This window comes from Populus nigra, chromosome 3 (assembly GCF_951802175.1).
Source record: "Populus nigra chromosome 3, ddPopNigr1.1, whole genome shotgun sequence".
In the NCBI taxonomy this organism is placed as follows: Eukaryota; Viridiplantae; Streptophyta; class Magnoliopsida; order Malpighiales; family Salicaceae; genus Populus; species Populus nigra.
In genome coordinates this window covers 23,421,415-23,448,518 of record NC_084854.1, presented here as the reverse complement: position 1 = coordinate 23,448,518, position 27,104 = coordinate 23,421,415, and the positions used below count along the sequence as shown (strand labels likewise).

Below are 27,104 nucleotides of genomic sequence, written 5' to 3'. Positions count from 1 at the left end.
TTAATCCCTTAACATTTTTTTGATTTAGAATTTGTTCATGTTGATTTTAAAGTTTGCTTTCCATGTGGTTGGTCTTACGCTCATAACTTGGGTGATAATTCTCAAAGTTTAGCATGGATTGACTTTGGTATTTTTTAAAGTTCTTTTTTAAATCTGATTTTTTTTAATTTATTCCTTCAATCTTTATACTCTTTTTTTTCACTTTCTTTTTTGCAGGGCTATCTAAATCATGTGCCTAGGATTGTGGGTGGGTTAACCCGAGTTTACTTGAATTTTCTTACTATTTTTTTAATTATTTTTTTAATTTTTTTATTTGATATTGGACTATTTGATAATTGAGTTTCGTGATATTATTTAATTTGCTTTTGACAGGCTTTATAGTTTTTGTTTTACGTTGTCAATTTTTTCTTTAAATTTTTTTATTTGTATTATTTAAATTAACCAAATTTATTAAACTTAGCCGAATTAATAATATAAGTGCTAAATTGTTTTTTTTTTTTTGGAATGTTTGTAAAAATTTAATATTTTTTTTATGCTATAAAAAAAATTGGACTGGCTGCAGGTTAGCAGGAGGCCTAAGTAGTCTAACATTAAATTACCAACATCTTTTCTTTTCCGCAAAGAAGGTTGAATAATAGAAGCAAAAAATCTCTTAAAAAATAAAAACCATCAACCTGATTCCCAGGTTTCCAACGAAATCCTATCGTACCAAAATAAAAAAGAACAAAATAAAAAAAGAAAAAGAGAAGAAAGCATTTCGACACTGTTTAGGAGTGTGGCTTGAATAAAAGTTAGCAAAAATTTAATTTTTTATTAATTTTTTTTTTATTTTTAAATTATTTTGATTTGCTAATATGCAAAATTAATTTTAAAAAATTATTTTAATATAATTTTAAATAAAAAATATTTTAAAAATCAATCCTTGCACTTTTGGCTAACCAATGTCTCGTTAACTAATGTCGGGAGAAGGTTTGCAGAATGTGCCATCCAGACCTGGATGCCCGAGACAAGTTGCTCTGTCAACTGCTACAGCAGCAAACACATGGACACTTCATTCTTCCATATATTTTTTTTATAAGTGGACCCCGCATGACAGATAAGCAAAACGATGTTTTGTTTGTTTAAAACCACCAATCACAAAGAAGCTCTTATTACGTTACTGCCAGTCCTCAGCAGATAAGCAAAACAGTGTTTTCTTCTTCTTCTGTACTCTCAAGAATCAATGTCATAGTTGCGAGATCCTTTCCAGTTTAGAAAAACGTTCGAGGACAATTATTTGACAAAGAAAAACAAACTTGAGCTACCAAATTGCTAGACGAGATCACAAATAAGTGTAATCTACTTCCATATATATATATATATATGTATATTAAAACCAAAGAAAAGAGAAGGAAAAACAATAAGATTTGTGACTGACTTCAGTGAACAAGAAAATAAAAGAAATAATTTAATCAATGAAGCCAAAACCATAAATAATTGGAGCTGATTGGAAATATTAATCATGAAATGACCCATACAAAAAAGAAAGAAATGATGGAAGGGAAAACAACTAAACAAGACAAGGACACCTCAACCCACTCCAACAAGAGGCAGCAGGAACGTTACATTGCATTTCATTCAACTTCAAGCCTAAGCAACCCCCAACCCCTTCCATGTCGGTAGCAACCTACCTCTTCCTTTCTTTCTTTAGCAGCTAACAAGTGGACTCCTCCCTCCTGTTTCATTTCTAGAGAGAGAGAACGATCGGAGACATTATTGTAACTTGCTTTTAGAGAGATAGACTGAAAAAAAGGACGAGAGAGAGAGAGAGAGAGAGAGAAGGAAGGAAATCGAGAAAATGTTTTGACAGTGAGAGTCAATGATAGAGTGAATAAGAAACTCTCAAAAAGATTGAAGCTTTCAAGTTCAATTAAGAACTCAAAATAACACAAAAGATTGGAACTTTGAGCTTCAATCTCTTCAGTTTCTCACAAAATCACTACAAAGATTGAAGCTTTGAAGTTCAATCTCTTCCAAAAAACCAAAATCAAGAAGAACCCTTTTTTCTTTCACCAATGTTAGTCCAAGATCGTGTAACCACTAACCCAAATCCAAAATCTCCCAAATCACAAATCAAAGCCTCCATCAACAACCACCATCACGACCTCCACCACCGCTTCTCAGAGTCAAAATCTTTAGATTTCTCCACATGGGTATCTGAGAATTTCTGCAAAATCGTCACAATCACGGTGCTAGTTGCCACTGTCGCCGCCATCCTCTTCCTCTTGAGCACTGGTGACACTGCTGCACTTAGCTACATTCAATCAAAAGCCCAACCTCTAGACAAAACCCATCATCCTCCTCGTATAAATTGGAACAATATCCCATCAATCGCTGACAAATCTTCGCCTTATACGAATTTCCGGTCAGAGAAATGGATTGTCGTTAGTGTCTCTCATTATCCTTCTGATTCGCTTAAAAAGCTTGTTAGGATTAAAGGTTGGCAATTGCTAGCAATTGGGAATTCAAGGACACCAAATGATTGGTCCTTGAAGGGTGCAATTTACTTGTCTTTAGAACAACAAGCGACTTTAGGGTTTCGGGTTTCAGGTTATCTACCTTTTGATTCTTATTTAAGGAAGAGTGTGGGGTATTTGTTTGCGATCCAACATGGGGCGAAGAAAATTTTTGATGCTGATGATCGCGGAGAGGTTATTGATGGTGATTTAGGGAAGCATTTTGATGTGGAGTTAATAGGGGATGGGGCTAGGCAAGAGACTATATTGCAATATAGCCATGAGAATGAGAATAGGAGTGTAGTGAATCCTTATGTTCATTTTGGTCAAAGGACAGTTTGGCCGAGAGGGTTACCATTAGAGAATGTGGGTGAAATTGGCCATGAAGAGTTTTACACTGAGGTTTTTGGTGGGAAACAGTTTATACAACAAGGGATATCGAATGGATTGCCTGATGTTGATTCTGTGTTTTATCATACCAGGAAAACGGGTTTGGAAGCCTTCGATATTAGGTTTGATGAGCGTGCCCCGAAAGTGGCATTGCCTCAAGGGGTAATGATGCCGGTCAATTCATTTAATACGATTTACCATTCGTCAGCTTTTTGGGGTTTGATGCTTCCGGTTTCAGTTAGTACTATGGCTTCTGATGTCTTGAGAGGCTATTGGGGGCAAAGGCTTTTGTGGGAGATTGGTGGGTATGTTGTGGTTTATCCACCGACTGTGCATAGATATGATACAGTTGGGGGGTACCCTTTTTCTGAAGAGAAGGATCTTCATGTTAATGTTAGGAGGCTTATTAAGTTCTTGGTTGCATGGAGGTCGAGTAAGCATGAGTTGTTTGAGAAGATTTTAGAGTTGAGTTTTGCTATGGCAGAGGAGGGGTTTTGGAGTGAGCAGGATGTGAAGTTTACTGCTGCTTGGCTTCAGGACTTGGTTGCTGTAGGGTATCAGCAGCCTAGGTTAATGTCATTCGAATTGGACCGGCCTCGTCCTAATATAGGTCATGGGGATCGAAAGGAGTTTGTTCCTCGGAAGTTGCCATCTGTGCATCTTGGAGTGGAGGAAACGGGGACAGTGAATTATGAGATTGGCAATTTGATTCGTTGGAGAAAGAATTTTGGGAATGTTGTGCTTATTATGTTTTGCAATGGGCCTGTTGAACGTACTGCCCTGGAATGGAGATTACTTTACGGGAGGATATTCAAAACTGTGGTTATCTTATCATCGCAGAAGAATGAAGATCTTGCTGTTGAAGCAGGGCATTTGGATCGTATGTACAAGTAAGTTATCTATATTTATATATTTTACTTGTTTTGGTATTGTGATTTGAATCTAGATTCTTATGCAAACCAGAATCTCGGATATCTGATATGGATTTATATATTAGTAGGATAGCAAATTTTATATAACTATGACAATAACTTTGTCTCTCACAGAGACTGGGGAGTTGGAGTGTTGGGAAGCTTTGACACTCTTGTAAAATGAAAGAGATTTGTTATGATTAAGAAAGTCTGAGGTTAAATTTATGGGCAGCAAGAGAGTACGGAGAGAGCTTTCATGGAATTGGCTTTTCTTAGTTCATTTAATTCTATATGTCTGTTTATACGGGAATAATCACTCTTAGATTGTGTAGATTTTTGCCTATGCCCTATATTTACAATACTGAACTCTTGTGCATTTGGACATTAGAGTTGGATTTTGGATGGTTGTTGGAGTTGCATAAAATACGACAATCAAAGTAAATAAATGGTGGCTATGTTTCTTGTCATGTTTCTAATTCCAACTCACCATTTTAGCTTGTCTAGGGTAATGTTGACATCCTGGAGAACATTTGCGATCCTGGTATTCAGATTCTTTTACTAGGAAATGATGGCTTGGGAATCATCTTATCCTCCAACTTACCTTGTTGTTTACTGATGCCATTTGGAATGAGTTTAATCTCCAGGTTCAACATGATACATAAGCTCTGATCTTCAAGTCAGGACAGAGTACTGCACAAAAGATTAATCCAGATTGTTTTTTGTGATTTCCATTTGAGATGTTTTGAAATATATGCATTCTGTTGAAGGTTAGGGTATGATATGTGCATAATACAATAGTTTAAGCTTTGTCTATTTTCAAATTCTTTCGGGCATGAGGCACTGGTGCTTGTGGATAAATTATTCTAGTTAAGCAAGATCAGAGCGTGAGTTTTCTTGGAGTCTCAAACATCCCTCTATGATTGTCCTTTTCTCAAGGAGGCATTTGTTTCCTTTTCTTCCCTCAAATTTGTTTTGGAGTTATGCCAGTTTGAGTTTGTTACTGTGTCTTTTATTGTTGTTTTCTTAAAAGCACCTCTGGTTGTTATCTTGTCAATATCTTGGTTTCTTTGGCATGCATTCTTTATTGATAACCATGGAATCGGTGTAAAGTCAAATTTTAACTGTTTTGCACTGTTAAGTGGATATCCCCTATCTTTCATCTTAAACTGGTGTTGCTTTGTGTACTAATTATCCTATCTAATGTTGGTTATAGACATCTGCCTAAGATATTTGATCGATATAGCAGTGCCGAAGGCTTTTTATTCCTTCAGGATGATACTATCCTCAATTACTGGAATCTGCTTCAAGCGGACAAGACTAAACTATGGATTACTGACAAGGTAATTATTTTTCAGTGCTTTGCTTTTTTGGTCATTGTTATCTCCTTTTCAATACATAAGGTTGCCTTATTTGATCAATTTTGTTTTTCTCCACACATGAGGATTGTGCACATTGTGTTGGTATGCCAGAGCTTTGTTTCTTCTTTCTCACACCATATCATAAAAATCAATATCTTAATGAATATCCATGTCCATATTTGTTGTGATGCTGCATGCTTATGGTGAATAACACATGTGGCTCCCCTTCTCTTCCTTTCTAACACACGTTGTTGCATATAGGTATCCAAGTCCTGGACAACTGTGTCTACCAATGGAAACACAGGTTGGTATGCGAAACAAGCAGAAATGGTAAGAAAAGTTGTTGGCTCAATGCCGGTTCACTTCCAAGTCAATTATAAGGAAGCCATGAAAAGTGACCAGAGCCTTGTAATAGGCAGCTCTGAGATATTCTACATTCCTCAGCAGCTGGTGACTGACTTTGTAGATCTTGTTGGTTTGGTGGGTGATCTTCATATTCATCAAAAGGTTGCCATACCCATGTTCTTTATGTCTATGGATTCACCTCAGAATTTTGATTCAGTGCTTAGCACAATGGTATATAAGCCGAAGCCACCAGCTGCTAATTCAACTCTTTATTCTGCTCAAGCACCTGCTGTTCATCCATGGAATGTGTCTAGTGAGCGAGATTTCATAAAGCTGACAAGAATAATGGCAGAAGGGGACCCGCTCCTAATGGAGTTGTTTTGAAGGTAAAAAACATCGTTTAATACTCAAAAGAGCCAGAATAGAGTAAGAAAGATTCAAAGACACCTGTAGCGCTACTTTCTACCTGTTATACTAGATTCTGTTTTTTCTTTTTCCCAATTTTTTTTTTGTCAAGGGGGAGGGACCTTTTCTTTTTCCTTACTTTTTTGTATTTTTTTCTTTTAACATCTCTGTACATTTACCTTGTATCATTCATTTACTGATGGGGATTCCTCTGATGGAAAAATGTGTTAGATCTTTTTCTTTGGCTGGAAAATATAAGAGAAGAAGATACTTGTTTCAGTTTCTCTGGCGCTGTTCGCGAAACATTTTCAGATTCATCATTTGCTCATATTTCAATGTCTGCCTTCCTTGCTTTGGGGCTTTCAGGATATGGTTCTTGGTTGGAGTTTATCTCTTTGGTTGGGGTTTGTTTTTCTGGTGTCTTGGCTATTTTATATTAGGCCTTGGCGTTTAATTATGTTCAGGCAGCTGCTGGCCTTTTCTCGGCACCGTTCTGTAGTGTTCGTGTTCTCTCTCTTCAACCTCTGGGAGCCTACTTTATCATGCTTTGGTTGGCATATCAAAGAAAGAAAAAGAAAAAAAAAGAGGAATTGACAGTGGAGATGCTAACAAAACCTATGAAAGGGATTGAATTGCAACTGTGGATTTTATTAAAAATCTCGCATTTAAACGTGATTGTCACATCCATTCATTCAAGAGAAACAGAGAAATAACCAAGGAAATCAACCATGTTAATGGATATTTGCAAGTCTAGTATCTTTCCAGCAGTTCATTTACAGTTTACCGATCAATACCCTCAATCTTGTCTTCAACTTCTGAGTACAACTGTCTCAGCTTCTCAATGTTATCCTGTGAAGTTTCCCAGTACCCACGACCATTGGCCTCTAAAAAGGTCTGCACCATCTTCCTAAATGAATTTGGGTTTGTGCTCATGAGTTTGTTCAGCATCTCCTCATCTTGGATGAAAGTTGAGTTAGCTTCTTCATAGACCCAGTTGTCGACCTGGCCTGAAGTTGCACTCCAGCCAACAGTGTTTGTAAGCCGCTTCTCAATTTCACGAACACCCTCATAACCAGTAGACATCATTCCTTCATACCACTTAGGATTCAACAATTTGGTTCGAGCATCGAGTCGCACAGTCTCCGAAAGAGTACGTACCTTGAAGAGACAAATTTTGAAGTAGTTTAGCATTAGAAGGAACTTAATAATTTTAGACTTGGCTATTGAATCAGCCCTTTGGATTAAAAGAGATTGAAATTGCAGTAATTGTCCAATTGCTAACCTGAGCATTTGCTGTTGTTGTGTCTGCAATGTAAGCATTAGGCTTCTTCTTATCCTTCCTCAAGTTTTGCACCAAGTTTGTGGGGTCTGAGTCAAAATAGTGGCTCACATCGGTGAGTGAGATTTCTGAAGAATCAAGATTTTGGAAGGTGGCTTCCGCTGTGCTAAGAGCCATCTCAAAAACTTTTCTTTTCTCTGCCATGCCTGCACCTGGGGCATCACAATCAAAGGCAAAGGACTTCCTGCTCAAGTACATGTCTTGAAGCTGCTTCTCATCATTCCAAGAAGAATTCTCCACTGCAAGGTTTATGTTTGAGGAGTATGATCCCGAGGCATTAGAGAATATACGTGTTGCTGCTTCCCGAATGTCAACACCAAGGGCTTCAGCTTGTTCTAGAGCATGCTTCCTGACAAAGTTCTGATCAGCTGGCTCATCTAGTTCAGCTACCATTTTCACTGCACGGTCGAGGAGGTTCATCTGTGGACAAAATAAAGGAAAAACAATACAGAAGTTCATCAGTAAACGGTTGAGCCAAAACGACGGCTATTAAAGAAAGAATGCAGAACTGAAATATTCATATGTTAAAATAATTACTGATCCTCATGATTTTCCCTAAATGAAAACAAATTAGTAATATGAAAAAGACTCGGTACCTGATTGATAAAGAGATCTCTAAACACTCCTGAGCAATTAACGACGACATCAATCCTAGGCCTTCCAAGTTCTTCAAGACTTACAAGTTCCACCCGGTTAACCCTACCAAAGGTATCAGCAACTGGCATTACTCCAATCATCCACAATACCTGAGCCAGGGACTCACCATAGGTCTTGATATTATCAGTTCCCCACAATACAAGTGCAACTGTCTCAGGATACTTCCCACCATTGTCAGCTTTCTGCCTCTCAATTAATCTGTCCACCACAACTTTTGCACTCTGCATTGCTGCTGTTGTAGGAATGGATTGTGGGTCTAGTGCGTGGATGTTCTTTCCAGTTGGCAACACCTTTGGGTTTCTGATTGGGTCACCACCAGGCCCTGGCTCCACATATTTGCCTTCCAAGGCTTGTTTCAGACTCCCCAGCTCATTGTCAGCGACTATAAGTTTCAAACAGTCTCCTAGGAACCGGAATAATGTTCTCAGCTTATCCCTATCTGCCTGATAGAATTTTGTGCCTGACAAGTAATCAACCCATGGTTCATTAATGCCAAACCCGAGGATAGAGCTAAGCTTATCTGCAACATCTACAACTTGACCCTTTTTGTTAGTTGTTTTCTGCACAAAGGCAGAGACGGCGCCACGCGAGGCCTCAGTTATTTTCCGAAGAAGTTCTACATCCTTCAAGATTCCCTTGTCACTCTCTCTATATACATCCTCTATGTTTCGTCCAACAGTTTCAGCTAATATTGATGGGAGTGATGAAATCTCATCTTCAGGACGGTCTAATGCAGCAATATTGACCAAGGTTGCGACAGCTTCCATTGCAGATGGAGGTTCACCAATGACATGAAGCCCACATGGCAAAAGCCGGGACTCAATCTCCATGATCTTGGAGTATACCTTTCCAACCACAAGATCTCGCTCCTTTGCAGAGATCTCCTCCCCCTCTTCAGGAAGCTCGACATCCTTGTCAAGATTGCATTGCCTAGCTGTACTGATTATGGAGCTCACAATCTGTGGCCCACGACCTGTGTCTTTGAGGGATTGGTATGAGGAGATAAGCTCACTCAACTGCTTCAGGCCCTTGTAAAGCCCAGCATTTTCAGCTGGAGGGGTCAAATAGCTAATAGTATTTGCATAACTGCGGCGTTTTGCAATGGTGGCTTCAGATGGGTTATTAGCTGCATAATAATAGACGTTGGGGATATTACCAATGAGACTGTCAGGATAACAAGCATCGCTCATTCCCACCTGCTTCCCTGGCATGAATTCAAGTGAACCATGTGTGCCAAAATGAAGAACTGCATCTGCTTTGAAGATTTTCTCAACAAAAGAGTAATAAGCTGCAAATCCATGATGTGGGCTAGCTGATTTGGAGAATAATAGCCGCATTGGATCACCCTCATAACCAAAGGTGGGCTGGACTCCAATGAAGACATTACCATACTGTTTTCCATATACCAAGAGATTCTCTCCATCAGAATTCAAATTGCCAGGAGGTTTGCCCCAGTTTTCTTCCAATGCAGTGGCATATGAAGTAAGGCTTTGATACTCTCGAACACCCATTTTGTAAGCAATGTTCAGATTTGGGCTGCTAAATTGAGCCTCTTTATCATGGAGTATGTCTTCAATCAAGGCTTCTGAAGTCTCTGGAAGGCCCTCAACATTGTAGCCATCTCTTTCTAGTTCTTTCAGAACCGAGAAGATGGAGGAGAAGACATTAAGGTAGGCTGCTGTCCCAACATTCCCCTTGTCTGGAGGAAAACTGAAGACAGTGATTGCTAACTTCTTCTCAGTCTGCATTAGGTAATATACTTGTCATCATGTGATGAAAAAATAGATTCAAATTGAGTTCAAGTATTGTTTTATAGGAGAAAATAGACTAGGTAATGAAAATGTGAATCTTCTGCCACAAAGTTGAGAGGGAGAGACAGATGGGTCGCTAAAAGGGGCAGAAGTGGACAGCCTATCCCTATCATTCCATCAGAATCAAATTTACATTTTAAGCAGTTTCTGAAGCAAAATTCTCATGGCTAATAAATAACTAGTGCACATATACAATGTGTGTTCTTTGAGGCCCATTCTCTCTCCATCACCGGCAAGCATAGATTCATAAATTGAATCAGGTAGTGACAATAGAAGTTCACATCAGCAATGATGCCTACTAATAGTAAATGCAACCCTTGGACTTCAACAATTTCTTTTTCTTTTCTTTCAAAGAAATTCTTGTTTCACTTGTAAACAAAAGAAATGAGGGTGGGAATGATGTAATGCTTCATTGTGATCTAAGCACGTAGATTGCCTAACCATTATGAACTATCATGAACATTTTTATGGTTTTCATATCAACTGGAAGCAAACAACAAAACTCCAGGTTGTATACAAAAAATTTGACATGATGTTTAATGATCAGAAAGGAAAATACCTTTGATTTCCTTTTCAGTTCACCCCATCTGATTGCTCTCGTGCAGAGCTGCTCCACCCTTTTGTGAAGAGCATGTGATTTCCCTGCAATTACATTGAATTTTTTACTAATCCTTCAAGAATATGAGGTCGTGTGCATTGAAAGGAACTGCTTGAAGTAAAAGTAATGAACATACTGTTCAGCTTCAGCTTGTAAAATAAAAGCACCGAAAGATGCATATTTGCTTGAATTGTAGTTTTTTAAAATATTTGCCCCTTTTGGAAATGATAGAGACTCTAAAATCTTAAAGCAATTCCAAATCTAATGATGGAACCTAAATCATACGAGTATTGATAGCCATGAATAGAACAAACAATAAGAAGATGAATTAAAGAGGGAAATTAGGCTTGCCTGTTCTTGGATCCCGGCCGGCAAAAACAATGGGCTCCATGCCACCATCCAGCTCAGGAAGAGCAACTTGCAAAGCCACCTGAATTGGGTGCAACCCCAAAGTACTATTTAACCACTCCTCGGTTGTTTGAAACACCAAAGGCAATGCAACAATATAAGGCACATCAAGCTTGCTCAATGCCTCGATAGCTCTTGGATGATCCTGCCTTGCTGGACCTCCAACAAGAGCAAAACCAGTCAATGATATCACTGAATTCACCATTGGTTTCTTTGTAACTGGATCGATCAAATACCTCTCAACAGGCCCAGAAAAGTCAAGTCCACCAGCGAAAATTGGTATCACTTTAGCACCTCTTGCCTCCAACTCCATAATCACAGCCACATAGTGACTCTCATCACCAGTCACAATATGACTCCTTTGCAAAACCAGCCCAATGACTGGTGCATTAGGGTCTTTAAGCTTCTCATTAGCATCCCTCCTGGTTCCATACCAATTCAGATACTCCTTCGCATCTTCATACATACAAGGAGCCAAAGGGTGCCAAATTCCACTATCCAAGAACAAAACTGGATCGGAATACGCAATCTTTTTCCCTTTCAATGCAGGAACATAAGACCCAGATATCATTTTCAAGAAATTCTGCAAGTTATCTGGTGACCCACCAAGCCAAAACTGCAAACTCAAGATATAAAGCCTAGCATCTTGAGCCTTATCACTAGGCAAATATTTCAAAACCTTCGGCAAAGTTCTCACTAACTTCAACATACTGTCAGCAAAACCCGCACCTTGCTTCTTTTTCTTGAACAACTGGAAGAATGGACTCTTTGATTGACCAAGCTGTGACATACTGAAAGAACCCAACTTGTTAAGCCTCATTACCTCAGGCATTGAAGGGAAAACCAAAACTGCATCAAGCCTATCCCTTTCTTTCTCCACAGCAGTTTTAACCTTCAATGCAAGCTCCTCAACAAAAATCAATGACCCTATAAAGATATTTGCATCTTCAAGATCCTTACAGAAAGTTTTATATGTGGACGCATCACGAAGCTCCTCAACTAAGTAACCAACAACTTCGTATGATGCATCTTTGGAGCTCTTGTTTAGGGCTTGGACTGCTGCAGTGAGTGAAGACTGATACTGAGCTTCAAGGACTACGTAGACTATCTTCACAGTGGGGAGGTTCTGGTTGTTTTCAGGCACTATTCGGCGAACTTCTTGGGTGGTTTGTGTGAACAGGCCATTGCCAATTGCAGCACATTTTACTTTCAACGAGGATTTCAAGCTGGTTTGGTTGATTTTCCTGGGAACAAATGAGTGAAGAAAGTAGTGTTTTTGAGATGGTGAAGAGAGTTGGTCTGGTTTGATTGATTGTAAAGTGAATGGTGAAGACACTAAATAAGCCATTCTTGGTAGAAAAAAAACTCACTTTAAGCAACTCAAAAACAGAGTCCTCGGTTTCTCCTCTCTGTTTCTAAATTGGAGAGAGGGAGAAACAAAGCAAGAGAAAACAGGTTTTGAGAAGCAAAAACGTAGGAATTTGCTTCAGTTTCTCGTGTTTGTGCGTGTGTTCTTGGTTCTGGTTCAATGGTGCTTTTTTTTCTTCTTCCTCTTTTTCCAAGAGGTTTAAAGGCTGTGTTTATAATTTCTGTGTGTGGAGAAGGTATAGAGGGATATTTCAGAAGAGAAAAGTCGGTTATTATGGTTAGTGGTGGGAGGGAAGAACACGTGGCAAAATGGGTAGTCAAGCAATTATGATGGGAGTGTGGTTTCTGAGGTTGAGTTTTGTTTTCAAGTATTTGGAGAGAGAAAATGGGAGTGTGTCTACCCATCTATCTGTTAGGGTTTTCATGATGGAGTTTCCTGGATTCTGATTGGTAGAATTGGATTTCCCAAAAAGTAGCAGTAAGGGAAAGTGAGGTGGAATTGGATGGTGATAGAGAGAAATTATGTGACTAGATTTTTTCTTGCACTGTAAAAAGAGGGGCTTGTCTTGCCTTGTAACAGATTCTTCATTTTGAGTTTGTGTTTCTCTGTGAAAAAGAAATGATATTTTTTTTGTGACCTAAATGGGGCCAGGTAACCTAGTTTGTGGCCAAGTGAACTTCTGTCCTTCTATCTTTTGTTCATGATTGATGCAAGATATCTCTTTTGGATACAAGAAAAAGTGGGGAGCCCATGGTATCAGACTACTACTTACAGCAGCAGGATAAAAAAAAAAAAAAAAAAAAAGCTGTGGTAAGTACTGGGTTCTCTGTTGCCATCCATGTCGTCACTCCCTCCTCTTTCCACCCTTCCCGTCTTTGCACATTATGCTTTTGTTTTCAATAAAAAGTCCCCAGAGAGATTTCATTGATTAAAAATTGAGCAGGTTGAGAGTCACATATATTTTCTTGTCAAGAAAATAAAGAAAAGAATACTGAAACTTGAGATTTCTTGGAAAAGAAGTGGACATGGACGCCATTAAAAATCACCAATATTTCATGTAATATTGTATACTAGAAAACTCTCATATAAGGCTGTCGATCATTTGCTTTTCAGCCCTCATTTCTTTTTAAAATCTCAAACAATTTAAGCATTTTCGCTACAATGATGCAAACAAAGCTTGGAAGAGAGGATTGCTATTGTTCCTTCAAGAAAATTACATGTTTCTCCGATCAAAGACTTGCATTCTGTAACAAAACACCAAATTCCATAGCCAATATTTGCGAGGCACAGCCCATGATTTCCATACGTTGTCAATTTAAGCCATGACAAGTCTACATTTAGCCATTGGTTCGATGGATCTTCTTGGGGGGGGGGGGCATAACTGCAATTAAGCCTCACGTCCCATTATATCAGCTCACATACAACACTACTATTAAGCATCACAATAAATGAGCCAGATACCATTTCACACACATTAACGGCGACCATCATCAATCAAGCTATCCGATAATTCAAAGAAAAAAGGTTCAAAGGTCATCGGCCTTGAATTTAATTCGAAGAAATGTTTAATCTCCATTTAAGAAACTGTGGCTTTCAACACATGAAGCTGCTTAGAGATAAATGCAATACTCGTATTACATAGCTGGTCAATTGATGAATGGATGGGAGAAAAAATGAAGTAAAGAAAAAAAAAACAAGGAGAAGCTCACATTACAGGAGACTGTCTGATACACAGTCAAGGGCTTTTACTTGGTAGTGAATTGCAATCAAGACGTCAATCCAAGTTGTTTTGGTAAACACCGCGTGCAAGTCAAGAAATGGTGTGGTTTCAAGTTCTAGAAGCAGGGAAGAAGGGAGGGGGGATTGCCTTCAAAGTGTGGAATACAGAGTATGCTGCCAAAACAAATCTAACGTACCAATTGGTCTACCTGGCCACACACGCGGGAAAGTTCTTTTTCCTCCCAAAAGATACTATTCAATCATCTTGCGAGCTGTGACTCAATCTAAGCCATGGACATCCACTACTATGATTGACTAGCTAGTATTGCTGTAGAGAGTAATAGAGACAGAACAAAATGCGATAAACCAGCTTTTCCATTGATGCAAGTAACAATTCACTACTTTTCCCTCCAAAATCTCTTTTCAGAAATACTTGCTTCATAGTAAGAAGACAGAATGAACACTGTAGTTTTTAAACCGTAGAACTACTCCATCCTAAATGAAACTTAGTCAATCTCCATACCAGAAATGGTCTCATCTAAAATGTCTTGAAGTTCCTTCACTCTCTGCCTAGTCAATGCAACACAATCCTGCAACCACAGCAAGCCACTTCTTTGTCAGCGTTACATATATCAGTCTTAACAAAAACAAGTGATAGTGTAAACCATACAAGGAATTCTAATCGAATGACTACAATGTATCTTGTAAGTTATTAGAAAGTTCCATTAGCTTTTATCCAAGCATTCCGTATATCAACTCCTGCCTATCTTCTCTTGCATACTGTCATTAACACATTGGATTTCAAACAAATCTACCTCATTATGCATCACTTGCGTTGAGGATTAGAACTCTGAAAATGATCTGGCGTTTGAAGGGGAAACCATTTTAAAATTTCAATTTTCCACACAAATCCCAATAGTCAAAACTTTTCAAAACCTTTAAAAGACTTGAGTTTGAATCCAAGAATTTTATCACCAGGTCAACACCACTCCCCAGAATAGTGGTAACAGATCTATCACGACATAAACAACTGAATGTGAATGTTGCTTCAATTATCATGGTTCAAATGAACAGACTGCCAGGCAATAACTTGTAAAGTGTTTTGCTTCCTATCATAACGACAAATTGAATGGATTCTTTGAAATTAAATTTGATTTCAGGAACCATCAATGTATATTCTCAAAAGCAGAGACTAACCTGGACAGCTGATGTCTGGGCAAGAACTGGTCCACCTGGCTTGTAAAAAGAAACGAGTCTGGAAGATGAATCCAAAACCACTGTTACAAGAGTTTCCATAATGGACTCTTCTTCTGCAGTTGGGTCTGCCAAGATGTAGTTCTTGTGAAGTATGCATGTCAATGAAAATGGAATGCTGCTCAGTGTGAGCTTCCTCTTCTCCTTGTTGACAGGCTCCTCCAATTTTGTTCCATCGTCTTCCTCCGATACGAGTACTATTTTTCCATCATCATTTAGGGAAACTATGGGGATTTGCACTGCACATATTAAGCTTCTGTAATAAATAAAGGCAGCTACAGATAAAAGATATTAATTACAAGCAGAGTTTAGTTTGTACTAAAATCACATTCAATGAAACAAACCAAGATTATAGAGAGTGTTCAAGCTTGGACTGAATTCATAAGGAGAAAAAAAAAAGCAATAAATTACCTTTGCTGCTTTGCCTTGGTAATAATTACAATAGCTGGTATAACTAGAAAAAAGTGAAACTGGGTATCACTACACATTTTTTTTTGTCATTAGTGAGGTTAGCAAAGTGAGCAAGGGTTATTGTATACCAAACATGTAAGAACCCATTGATACCATGTTGGAAATTATCTGGAATATAATGCTACAGAGAATTCTTAAATCAAATGATTTTGAACCATCCAACCAGATCAGATGATTTCAAATCATCAAAGAATTATGATCACTATGATTGACATTTATAGGCCTGCAAGATATTCACAAGAAACTGGCTTTCCTTAACATAATTATTTGGGCATACTTAGTCAAATTCTATTCAGAAACAGAACAAGGATCTTTTGAAACCTATTCTTACATATCTAAACTGACTTTCACTAAATCTCCAACTTTTTTGAGTGACTGACATTCTAAGAGTGTAAGAACTTTAAACCACTGGAGAACCGGACACAATATCCAAACAGAAAGCATCCAGCCCAATGAATTTCAATAGTATATGCAAAATGAATCTAATACAATCTTCCAATGTCTATGCAAAGCGAAGTCACAGTAAATGAACAAAGAAAAATGTGTCGCAGAATGACGTATGTGTACTATAGGCAAGAATGCTGATTTCTAAAGCCTATTCCTTATTTCACTTTATCAGGCCATGAATTAAACGGACATGGAAAGGGTGCAATCTTACAATGAGAGAAGGCACCGACAGCTGAGAGTAGTGCAACATCAAAAAGAGCACCATCAGCATCCAAACAATAAATGTCCTGCAGGAGACATAATAATATTTATTTTTCATCCAACAGAAAACATATATCTAGCCTGTCAAGGTAAGCAAAAGCTAACTTTTATGTGGAACAATATATAGGAAAAAAAATCAAAGCCCAATATATATTAAAAGCATTTCTGATTTTGAAAGATCAAAAAGGAAAAAATAGGCAGTGCCTGCGTTAATTTTGAAGCCAAATGAGAAGGAAGAAGACAATGAAAAACCAATACTACTAACCAGGTACGCCATCCAGGCAGCTTTTCCACTGACCAAGGACAGTTCCTTTAGATTAATCATGCCAGAGCTGTAATAAGCCAATGACAGACAACGTGTGTCAAACTAGGAATATTACTGAACAAAATATGAATTCAGTAAAAACAAACAGGGCAAGTTGATTTCAATAAGCTAACAGAAGTTTTTAACCAAAATAAGGAAGCTAAGAGGCGAGGCCTAGGTAAGACACACATCTCTGCACAAAATCAGGGGAAAATCAACTGTACCAGAAAAGGATAACAAAGGAAAGACTTCACTTGCCTTGATATGGTATCGGATAATTGCTTTGATATCACAGGTGCAGCCTCGGCAGGCCTACCAGGTCTAACAATTGGTGAACAGATCGGAGGCATGTGGAAATCAATAGCTGAATAACAAGATTAATGTATTGGCATCCTATAAATCAAACTGAAAAAGAAAGGGTACATATGCACGCAAATTAAAAAAGAAAGAAAACAAAATTCATGGTTCACGGGTAACAACCAATGGAGCCCTCTTCCGGTGACTCTGTTGAAGGGGTCATCACTTCCATTTTTATGGCAGCCAACATGGTCTGTGCAAGAAACAAATCACATGTCTGTGAATCAAACTACTCAAACAAACACATTTGCACACACAAATGAGAGAGAGAGAGAGACTAACAGTTGAACCGATCTTTGCCAATGCTGACCCATGAGCAGATGCAACAGCCCCTACATATTAACAATGTTTAGTTAGATCATCAAGGTCATACAATCAAAATCTAGCTAAGCAGGTGAGGATGAGAAAAACTGGTGAGGATGAGAAAAACTAAGAATAACAATGTTAAACCAACCAAGGGCTAATGTTGTATCTCTAGCTCTTCCAAGAGGCCTCGCATCGGGGCGTATAGATTCTGAGAGATGACGCTCAAAATAGCGAAGAGGGAAGAGGCGTCTGAAAGCATCCACCTCCATCTCGGATGACAAGTCCCCTGAGGCATCTGGCACCCCCATTATATTTTGTTTGACTTACTTCCAACGATTTCCCTTAGCTCTTCTATATGAAAGGCAACCGATAACGTAGAACCAAATTAACAAACCTATAAAAGTTCATTTTTCTAAACACTCCCACAAGTCCAGCAACCGAGATTATCTATATTTTCAAAAATTCATCAAAGATAAAAAAACTAAAATAAAAAAGCCACTCGAACCAACTAAATAATCCCACAAAACACGAAGCACTGAATTCAAATTTATCCAGAATCAATACAAAACCAAACCGAAGCAGCTCATATATACTTAAATTTACACTAAACACAGCAAACCGACATCCCAGGTTCCTTTTATTTGAACAAGCATTGAACACCAATACAAAAACAATGATTTTTTTTTATAACAAAACACTAAAGCATATTTAAGTTCAGGTTCTTAGCATAGGCTGCAGTATCATTGTTAAGGAGCTAAGCAGCAGTGTTGAAAAACACACAAAAATGGAACAAGAATAGAAAAAAAAAAGCTCACAGCTTTCTTATTCTTCGTTCTCCATTGCCAAAACCCAGCAAAACCAATCAAAAGAAAAGGGGGGAAAGAACAAATGAAAACCCAAAATTTACTTTCTATTCTTTTAACATGAAATTAACAGACAAGAAAAAATGATCAAAGAGAGAAATCCCTGACATAGGCTTATAGCTTTTGTTGATACCTGTTGTTAGCTATCAAGGTTAAAACTTGAGCAGAGAGCAGTGTCAACTGTGTACTTCGGCAAACGGAGACCAGAGGTTTAGCCGAATTTATTTTTCCGTTAGGGGTTTTAGCTCGTAAACCAGGAAGCCCTAAGTCCTTGTAGGTCTTGTTTGTCAAAACCAACCCAACCCATTAAACATGAGCTTCCATGATAATAATAATAATAATAATAATAATAAATAGTAACAGCTAGATTATTTACTCATGCTACGCTATATTAAGTTTTTCTCAACTAATAAAAAAAGTATTCAGACATTTTAACATGTTTTTTTAGTAAAATAATAAATAAATTGTATGAAGATTTTATAAAATTATTAAAAACATAGTTTTACTTTGAAAAAATTCAAGATAATATTTTAAAAATAATATTGAAACGATAATATATTGGATATTGAATCAATTCGATTTAATTCAAGATAATTTATTAAATTTACAACTCGAGTCATAAGATCGAGATAACTTTATAAAAAAAAATTAAACCAAATTATAGATCTTAATTTTTAATTAACTCAATTTTTAATGATGAGATTTCAAAATCTTAAATTAAAAAAAAAAAAACTAAGTTAACTTAGATTAAATGACCACACCTGTGATCTAGATCAATAAACTAGTATAATCTTATATAAATTAAATAAAAAATAAATTATAAAATCTAATTTCTAACTAATTTAATGTTAAAGAATAAAATTAAAAAAATAACTAAAAAAAATAACCTGAGTCAATCAGGTTAACTCACCATATTTGCGAACTGAATTATTATAATAAAATAACTTTATAAAAAACAAAATAAATAAATTATAAAATTTAATTATCAATCAAACTATTGAATGATTAAATAGAAAAAAATCAATTTTTTAAAAAATTTAAATTAATCGAGTTAACCTACTAAACTCTTGACTCGGGTCATGATACTAAAATAACTTAATAAAACAATCCAAATAAATTATAAAACTCAATCTCTAATAAATCAAATATTAACAAATTAAATTAAAAAATTCCTATTTCAATCAGCAATGATATGATATGATATAGGAGAATAATAACAGTGATTTCCTCCCCTTAACTAGTTGTTATTAATAACATGATTTGAGCTTTATGTCATGTGGTCGTTCTTTCATATGGATATTTTTTCTTTATTAGGTGACATATGGTAAAGCATAGTTGTGGATATAAGGTACATATACGAGTGTGATATAATACGGTGCTAAGATCAATTAAATAATAATTATTTTATTACCCTCTTAATCCTTTTCATACTGATGCGAGCTATATTTATTATCTTAATTGTATAATATAATTATGTGTTTATCAATCAAATTATAGAAAACTTATTCAATGAAAATTATTCTTATTATTATTGTTGAAATTTTAATTTGAATATTGTTTTCACCTCTTACAAAGTTCATATGTAAAAATCAAAATTGTCTATTATTTTATTTATTTCTAGTTTTTTTTTCTTGTATTTAGTTTAATATCTCACATAAATTAATATACTGCTTTCAAAACCACAAAGAATGCTTAATTTTAATAAATTTGAAAACTTATCCTTCTACCTTTTGTTGTTAAAAAATCTAATATATATATATATATATATATATATATATATATATATATATATATATATATTAAAATTCAAGAAAATCTCATAAATTCTTTAATTCAAATAGCATTTGATGTAACTAGGAAGAATGGATCATAGTTTTGAAACCCGACCAAACGAGTTGATCCGGAACTTAGGGCTAGAACCAGGTTGAGTTTAAGAAAAAATAGAGGAAGTCACGACCTGGGATGACCCAACCGGTTGACCCGGCAAGATCCAATTGTAACCCATTGATTTTTTTTTATTTTTTTATTAAAACAACGTCATTTTGAGTTAAAAAAGAATTGATCCGAGTGACCCGGTCAAAACCCGTGATCAGGGTCTTGGACCAGATCGACCATCGAGCCAGGTTTCAAAACTCTGGAATGGATATATAATTTATGGGTAGGAAAATAAGCTAAAAATATATTTATTAATATTCTTTTTTACAATTCAATCAGAGTTTAAAATAAAAATATGAAAATCTTAATTTAAAAAACTCAACCTAAACTTAATTTGACATGTATTTATTAAATGATTTAGAAAACTTTAGATGCTTAAACCAATTCAAGTTTTTATTTAAATTAAATAAGATATTAATCTTGTAAAATGCAATTAAATTATTAAATAAAAAAAGTAACAGTCATCTAATGTATTTGTTTTTGTATTTAAAAAATATTTTTTAGTATATTTTTTTAGTTTTTTTTTATGATTTTAGATTATTGATGTGATGATATAAAAAATAAATTTATATATATATATTATTTTAATATATTATTAAACAAAACCCCCCTCAAAGAATAACTATTATTACAATCTTAAGCAACATAACAGATTTAATAAAAAATAATTTATCTAATTATTCATGAATTGACGTATGGCTCTTTTCCCACTGGTCCGATAACTATGGTTTCACATGAACAACAAAGGTGAAAACCCTACACGCTCTTTTGGACCTGAAAAAACAGTTAAATCAACTCCGCTGTTCAACATCTCCTAAACAAAAAAAACACAGACAACCGAAGCAAACAAAACAATGTCTTGCAATTCCTCAGGTTGCCAATCCAATTGCTACAAAAACGGTGACCAAGTATCGGACTCACCGCCACCACCACCACCACTAGCAGCAGCCAACAATTATAATAATTTATGCCTCAAGTGCAAGACCAACAGCCCCATCACTCCTGGATCTCTTTCTGGTGATGAAGCACGCTTTTGTGCTGATTGCTTTAGAAGTAATATCTATGGGAAGTTCAGGCTTGCTGTTACTTCTCATGCCATGATTTCTCCTTCTGATAACGTTCTTGTTGCTTTCTCTGGCGGCCCTTCCTCCAGGTTTTCCTTTTTTCTTCCCCTGTAAATTAATACACGGGTGTGTTTTTTTTATTTTATTTTATTAAACTGCGCGTTCATATTTCTATTTGATTTCAGGGTAGCTCTACAGTTTGTACATGGGTTGCAAGATAGAGCACAAAAGAATTTTGAAGCAAGTAAGGATAAATCATTGCCAGTTTTTGGTGTTGGAGTAGCGTTTATTGATGAAAGTGCAGTCTATCCAGTTTCTTCTGATAAAGTTGATGGAGCGATTCAGGATATGAGATCGGTCGTGTCAAATCTAGCCCCACCAACAAAACAGCTGCATGTTGTTCCAATTGAAAATATCTACGCTTCAGATTCAAGTGATGGGAAAGATAGATTGACGAAGTTATTAGATGCTGTTAATGATGCCACTGGGAAAGAAGATCTTCTGCTGCATTTGCGAATGTTGGCTTTGCAAATGGTTAAACTCTAGATGTGATGTTGAACGTCAATTGTAAAATAAAGAATCACATGCACATTTTTATTTTATTTTTTTGTTGTTTTTGTAGGTTGCATCTCAAAATGGATACAACAGACTGATTCTAGGATCATGTACATCAAGGATTGCTTGCCATGTCCTTGCAGCAACTGTTAAGGTTTGTCTTTCAATAGCCTAAAGTTGAAGTCCTGAAGGTCAATGAGTGTGAAATCATATAGATATACTAGTTATCTTCCGCGGTGAATTGTATAGAGTAGCAAATGGGCTATAAAATGGAAATCAAGGGACATTGGTGCTATTTTATCAAGTGATGCAATTTCAGATCAAAAGAAAGAATAGCACGGCACACACGTTGTACACTCTAGGCACTTTTGAGGCAGTAATATCTGGTGAATTGTCGCTTTGGAAATAATAATAAAAATTGCTACTACATACTTTGGATAAGTCTTATGATACTCAAAACTATTGATCTTATTCTAGAAATAATGTTGATTGTCTGTCCTGAAATCATAAAGCAAATCTTAGCTTGAGGAGTTGTAGTATCTCTAAAGAAACATAAGTCATAACTTATAGTTGGAATTTCATAGATTGTTACCTTATAGATATGGATGACACCTTATATGTTTAAATTAGAAGAAACAGGCATTCCAAAAGCAATTTCAAATAAGCCTTCTACCAAGGGTTTTCTGTTCTATGAATTGATCACCTTCACAAATCTACCACTTGATTTAACTGGCAAGGCCATGTTGAGAAAAATGGAAGGGTGGGAAAATGAGGTGGTGTTGGAGCTTTCCATGTTCTTTTTATTTGAATGGGGATCAATGACACAAACATTCATTCTATCGCAGATTTCATTTTCATGAAATCTATTTTTACTGCACTGCTAACATTAGCAGACATAGTCCAGAATTTTGTTGGCTGCAAAGCATAAAACATACAAGCATGGGGAATATCAGTTTATGTGAACGATCTGAAAACATACTACTTCAATAACACATTCCAGCAGCTAGGTTGTGTCACAGTGCTTTCTATCAATGTAACCAGGCATAGAAGTAAAAACATGTTTAATGCTTTCATTGCAGGCCTTCTTTTCATGAATCCATGTTCTGTATATCCGGTTTATTAATTTTCTCATTGTTTTTAACAGGGCCAGGGATATTCTTTATCAGCAGATATACAATATGTTGATGCACGGTGGGAGATACCAGTAGTGCTTCCACTTCGTGACTGTACTTCACAAGAGCTGAATTTGTTGTGCCAACTTGATGGGTTTGTGATGCAAACTTTCAGCTATTTCATACTGGATTCTCTTTTGTCCTTTAATTTTCTCTGTAGATATATAATCGGTGTAAAATTATTTAGACTACTACTGAATGGTGGTTCATCCTGGCAGGGCAGTCTAAAGACTCTGCAACCGTTTGACAGTACTCCCTCTGGAATCAACGGTTTGATATCTTCATTTGTGAATGTCTTGCAGGTAAAGAAGTTCTGTTGCTTTCATAACAAAATTTGTTTCCTCTGGCGTGCATGTGTGTGGGAGTTTATGCTTGATAGAGTTCATTTTTGCATTGTACCCAGAATGTTACTTGAGTTGTTGAAGCAGATAACATCTGCTTTTTTTTCAACATTGAAAGTACTTTCTTTTTTGCGTGAATATCATACTTTCTCTTTAAGAAGAGAACTTTTTTCCATTTTAGTTTAATATTTCTGCTCATGATTTTCTTGAATATTAAGTAGCAAGTCACTGACAAACCTTTTGGATTCTAGGAAGAAAATTCTTCTCGTGAGTGCACGATTTTACGGACAGCTGGAAAGCTTACTCCATTTGAATTCAACAGGATTCCTGAAACTGATAACTGCAATGTTCCTTTGGCTATTCGAAGGCGTCAAAAGAGATACAATCTAAAGACGAAGGAATCTATTTCCTCAGAGTTGTTCTGTCCCATTTGCAATGGCCCCCTCAAGAATTTTAATTCCTTGAATTTGAGCAGTCTCAAGAGTTGCCAAAGCTCAAGGTTTAATGCTGCTTGTTGTTCAAGTTGCCAGTTTCAGATAATTCCCAAGGATCCCTCATCAATGGAGAATTTCTGTTCTCTTCTACCACAGCAAGTGGTTGACAGAGCAAAGCATGGAAATTGTAGCAATTTAAGTTTGCTAAGGTGAGAATCTACAATTTTCATCAGCATTATTTTCTTTTTTAGAGTTATAACGTGGGAATAACTGGGATTTAAGTATCTTTACTCTCAGCACATTTGGTGGCTCTGGCATAAACAAGTATAAGCACACAGCTTTGGCTTGCCACCGTTCAGAGTTCAGAATATTGACTCTGTTTTAGGGCTATATGCAAAAGGCCTGTTTGCTCTTTTTACCCCCTTGCGTTCTCTCAAATTTCTGCTCTGGGCATCTAACATCAGATGTGATTCCTTATCTTGTGTAATTCTGAAAGAAATTTTCTTCTTGCAGGGAGCAAATTCAAGATTGCTTGCTTTCAGACAGTGAAGATGAAACTTGAATCATGTGCCTAATTTCAGAATTCTCTCTTTTCCTAATCGTCACTGGTTATTTGGTATTGATACTATAGGCACTTCCAGGAAGACCGCTCTGGGTTCCAGCTATATCTGGCATCAATCCCGTGCTTCCCAAATAACCTCGTATGGTGCTTCTAATTCATTATTGCCCTAGATATCATTATTCTTGATGAAATGAACTAACATTGTAGCTTGTATTTAAGCTGGAATTATATCCTTAAATGACCTGAGCTGTGATCTTTGTGCGCAAGGGCACGCACAAGAGCGTCATGCTCATGTAATTCCCTGGAGGCCATGACACAAGCTGCTTGTAGTGAATGAGAAACATGTCTTGTCATTATTGTTGTAGGAGTTGTTACCTCTTATCTTCTTGTCATAAGAGCTCACAATTTCGAGCAAAAGAAAGTAGGGAGTTCCTTCATCAAAGATAAGAGTGAGGTGAGACTTGAGGACTCTCTGTTGAACACCAATAATTAAGAAAAAATTGGTTTGGTAACATATGGAATCACTCCTTGTCCTACTTCATGAGTTGCACCTTTTCATATCATGTCAAGGTTCTGAAGCCAGAACAGTAGCAGCTAAAAATTGCAATTCTGTATTATTTACAATTCTTTTCATAAGGTTTTAACAATTTTTTAGGTCACGTTAGCATAGTTGCTCCTCTCGCGTTGTCTTTCTTTTTTTCTTGTTTTTAATAGACAAATGGCATGTCATCCATCTTATTTTTTTACTTAGCAAACAATGTGTCTTCTAGTCAAATCTTTGGCCTCCTTTGATACAAAAAAGTAGTTTTTTAACTTTAAAAATTAAAATTTTAACATGTTTTTCCACGAAAATATCTCTAAAAACATTCCTGAAATTTCAATAAATCAATTTCAGACATCAAAAAACTTATAATCACTCTAAAAAACAAACTTTCACGGGAATAAAGATATTGTTAATATTTGTAATAGTAAAATTAAAAATATTTTTACTTGTTTTGATTTCCCTTTTACGACAACAATACTTTTATTTTCTAATATGGCTTATCAACTATTTTATCTTTTATTTTTTTATAATTATTTTTCCTCTCAAATTTGAGGGAAAGAAACATAAAATAAATAAAGTTTAAAACTAAAATGTGAAATCCTCAAAATACAAGGACCAAAAATGAAAGAAATTAAAAGTTCAAGAATTAAATTGTAGTTTTCCATGCCCCATGAGCAGTAAAAAAAGGTTTTCTTGAAGTGTTAAGCTAGTCCTTGTTGTTTCTATTTTTTTATTAATAAAATTAAATGCTTTTTTATTATTGAGCTTTAATGTGAGGTAGAGATATTTTGTCATTGCGAATACACCACAGCATATAAATCAAAATAAATTATTAAATTTAAAATCATGTGAACTTAACATAGACATAAAAGGATGAAATTTTGAAAAAAAAAATTAATGATTAAAACTAAATAATTGTTCGATGAAAAAATAAGTATCGAGTGCAACTAAATATTTATACAATATTCATTGCCAATTGAGTAAGAAATTTTAATATTCATATACTATTCATTGAATTTCAGATATTCATTTTACAACTATTATTTATTATTCAATAAATGATAAAATAATAATACATATATTCAAAGCATATATATACGAAGTTAGGTTTCAAATGAGGTTTAGAATCAAGTTTCATAATATCTATAGTATTAATAACTCATCATATAAAATGTCTATACATAAAATAATAATAATAAATTATGGAGTCAATATCTGAAACGGATATATTCTTTTCACAGTGATATTAAAATAAAATTAAAAACAGGGCCCAAGCCCACATCCCATTTTAAGTTTTAGACAGAGTTCATATTAATATGCCTGGAATTTAAACTCTAATCAGTTAAACTACTTCTTTAAGTTTTATGTGTTTTAATCTGTTTTGTATTGTCGGATTTTTATGCCGGAAAGACAAGCACAGTCCGTAATTATAGCTCAGTGTTTATATACAGTCAAAAAACTGAACCAATTAAATATTTCTTTGTCATTTATTAAACATAGGAAACCTTTTCCTTTCCGTACCAGTACTAGTCGGGTTTTGCTGCATCTCACTCATATATATTCTCATCTTACATGATTTGATTGTTATACACAGATTTCAGCTATTAACTTAGTCTTCTCTCTACCCTTTTTCAAGAAAAGTTTCTTTTCAATCATGGAGGAAAATAATGGCCTGTCTGGTACGTTCATCAACAATAGCATGATGAGATTGGTTGCAAATAGCCGTGGAAGCAACAACAATGACATGCAATTTGATGCAAATATCCTCAGCAATGGCGATAACAATGCCATGCAATTTGATGCAAATCTCCTCAACAATGGCAATAGCAATGCCATGCAATTTGATGCAAATCTCCTCAGCAATGGCAATGGCAATGGCAATAGCAATGCCATGCGATTTTATGAAAATATCCTCGGCAATGCCATGCAATTTGATGCAAATCTCCTCAACAATGGCAATGGCAATAGCAATGCCATGCGATTTGATGAAAATATCCTCAGCAATGCCATGCAATTTGATGCAAATATCCTCAGCAATGGCAATAGCAATGCCATGCAATTTGATGCAAATCTCCTCAACAATGACAATAGCAATGCCATGCGATTTGATGAAAATATCCTCAGCAATGCCATGCAATTTGATGCAAATATCCTCAGCAATGGCAATAGCAATGCCATGCAATTTGATGCAAATATCCTCAACAATGGCAATAGCAATGCTTATATTTCCCCTGGCTCTTTAGTTGATGATCAATTTTGTTCACCTAACAATGCCATGGTGATGGCTTGTTCATCTTCTAACTTGATTAATCATAGCGGCCAACCACAATCACAGGGATCCTCTAGTGAGTGTCAATTTAATTTACTATACTATAGTAGCAGTTTAATGTCTTGTTTTTCCTTGAAAATAAGATTTTTACTTGTATAGC

The 27,104-nt window shown here is 36.0% G+C and overlaps 4 protein-coding genes across 5 annotated transcripts; 2 read left to right on the top strand and 2 right to left on the bottom strand.

The window, feature by feature from the left end:
* Positions 1 to 1,543: 1,543 nt before the first annotated feature.
* On the top strand, positions 1,544 to 6,188 carry LOC133689343 (probable glycosyltransferase STELLO1). Its single transcript, XM_062109171.1, has 3 exons — positions 1,544 to 3,775; positions 5,010 to 5,136; positions 5,416 to 6,188. The coding sequence occupies exons 1-3, from the start codon at positions 2,055 to 2,057 to the stop codon at positions 5,881 to 5,883; spliced, it is 2,316 nt and encodes a 771-aa protein (XP_061965155.1). The 5' UTR covers positions 1,544 to 2,054; the 3' UTR covers positions 5,884 to 6,188.
* A 343-nt stretch (positions 6,189 to 6,531) lies between these two features.
* Positions 6,532 to 12,351, bottom strand: LOC133689342 (magnesium-chelatase subunit ChlH, chloroplastic-like). The gene is made up of 5 exons (XM_062109170.1): positions 10,661 to 12,351; positions 10,271 to 10,353; positions 7,840 to 9,642; positions 7,187 to 7,663; positions 6,532 to 7,062 (listed from the first exon to the last, which is right to left on the bottom strand). Exons 1-5 carry the CDS (start codon positions 12,063 to 12,065, stop codon positions 6,685 to 6,687), a joined length of 4,146 nt encoding a protein of 1,381 aa, XP_061965154.1. The 5' UTR covers positions 12,066 to 12,351; the 3' UTR covers positions 6,532 to 6,684.
* Positions 12,352 to 14,162: 1,811 nt separating this feature from the next.
* On the bottom strand, positions 14,163 to 18,368 carry LOC133689345 (uncharacterized). 2 transcript variants are annotated; one of them, XM_062109172.1, is made up of 9 exons: positions 18,202 to 18,368; positions 17,354 to 17,556; positions 17,182 to 17,231; positions 17,023 to 17,092; positions 16,801 to 16,906; positions 16,504 to 16,570; positions 16,189 to 16,264; positions 15,003 to 15,298; positions 14,163 to 14,395 (listed from the first exon to the last, which is right to left on the bottom strand). In XM_062109172.1, exons 2-9 carry the CDS (start codon positions 17,511 to 17,513, stop codon positions 14,312 to 14,314), a joined length of 909 nt encoding a protein of 302 aa, XP_061965156.1. In that variant the 5' UTR covers positions 17,514 to 17,556; positions 18,202 to 18,368; the 3' UTR covers positions 14,163 to 14,311. The 2 variants fall into 2 exon arrangements, with proteins under 2 accessions (XP_061965156.1, XP_061965157.1); XM_062109173.1 differs by having other exon boundaries at positions 17,354 to 17,553.
* A 2,365-nt stretch (positions 18,369 to 20,733) lies between these two features.
* On the top strand, positions 20,734 to 24,487 carry LOC133688730 (cytoplasmic tRNA 2-thiolation protein 2). Its single transcript, XM_062108320.1, has 7 exons — positions 20,734 to 21,156; positions 21,253 to 21,601; positions 21,690 to 21,776; positions 22,767 to 22,888; positions 23,018 to 23,096; positions 23,387 to 23,778; positions 24,083 to 24,487. Exons 1-7 carry the CDS (start codon positions 20,858 to 20,860, stop codon positions 24,129 to 24,131), a joined length of 1,377 nt encoding a protein of 458 aa, XP_061964304.1. The 5' UTR covers positions 20,734 to 20,857; the 3' UTR covers positions 24,132 to 24,487.
* Positions 24,488 to 27,104: the final 2,617 nt, after the last annotated feature.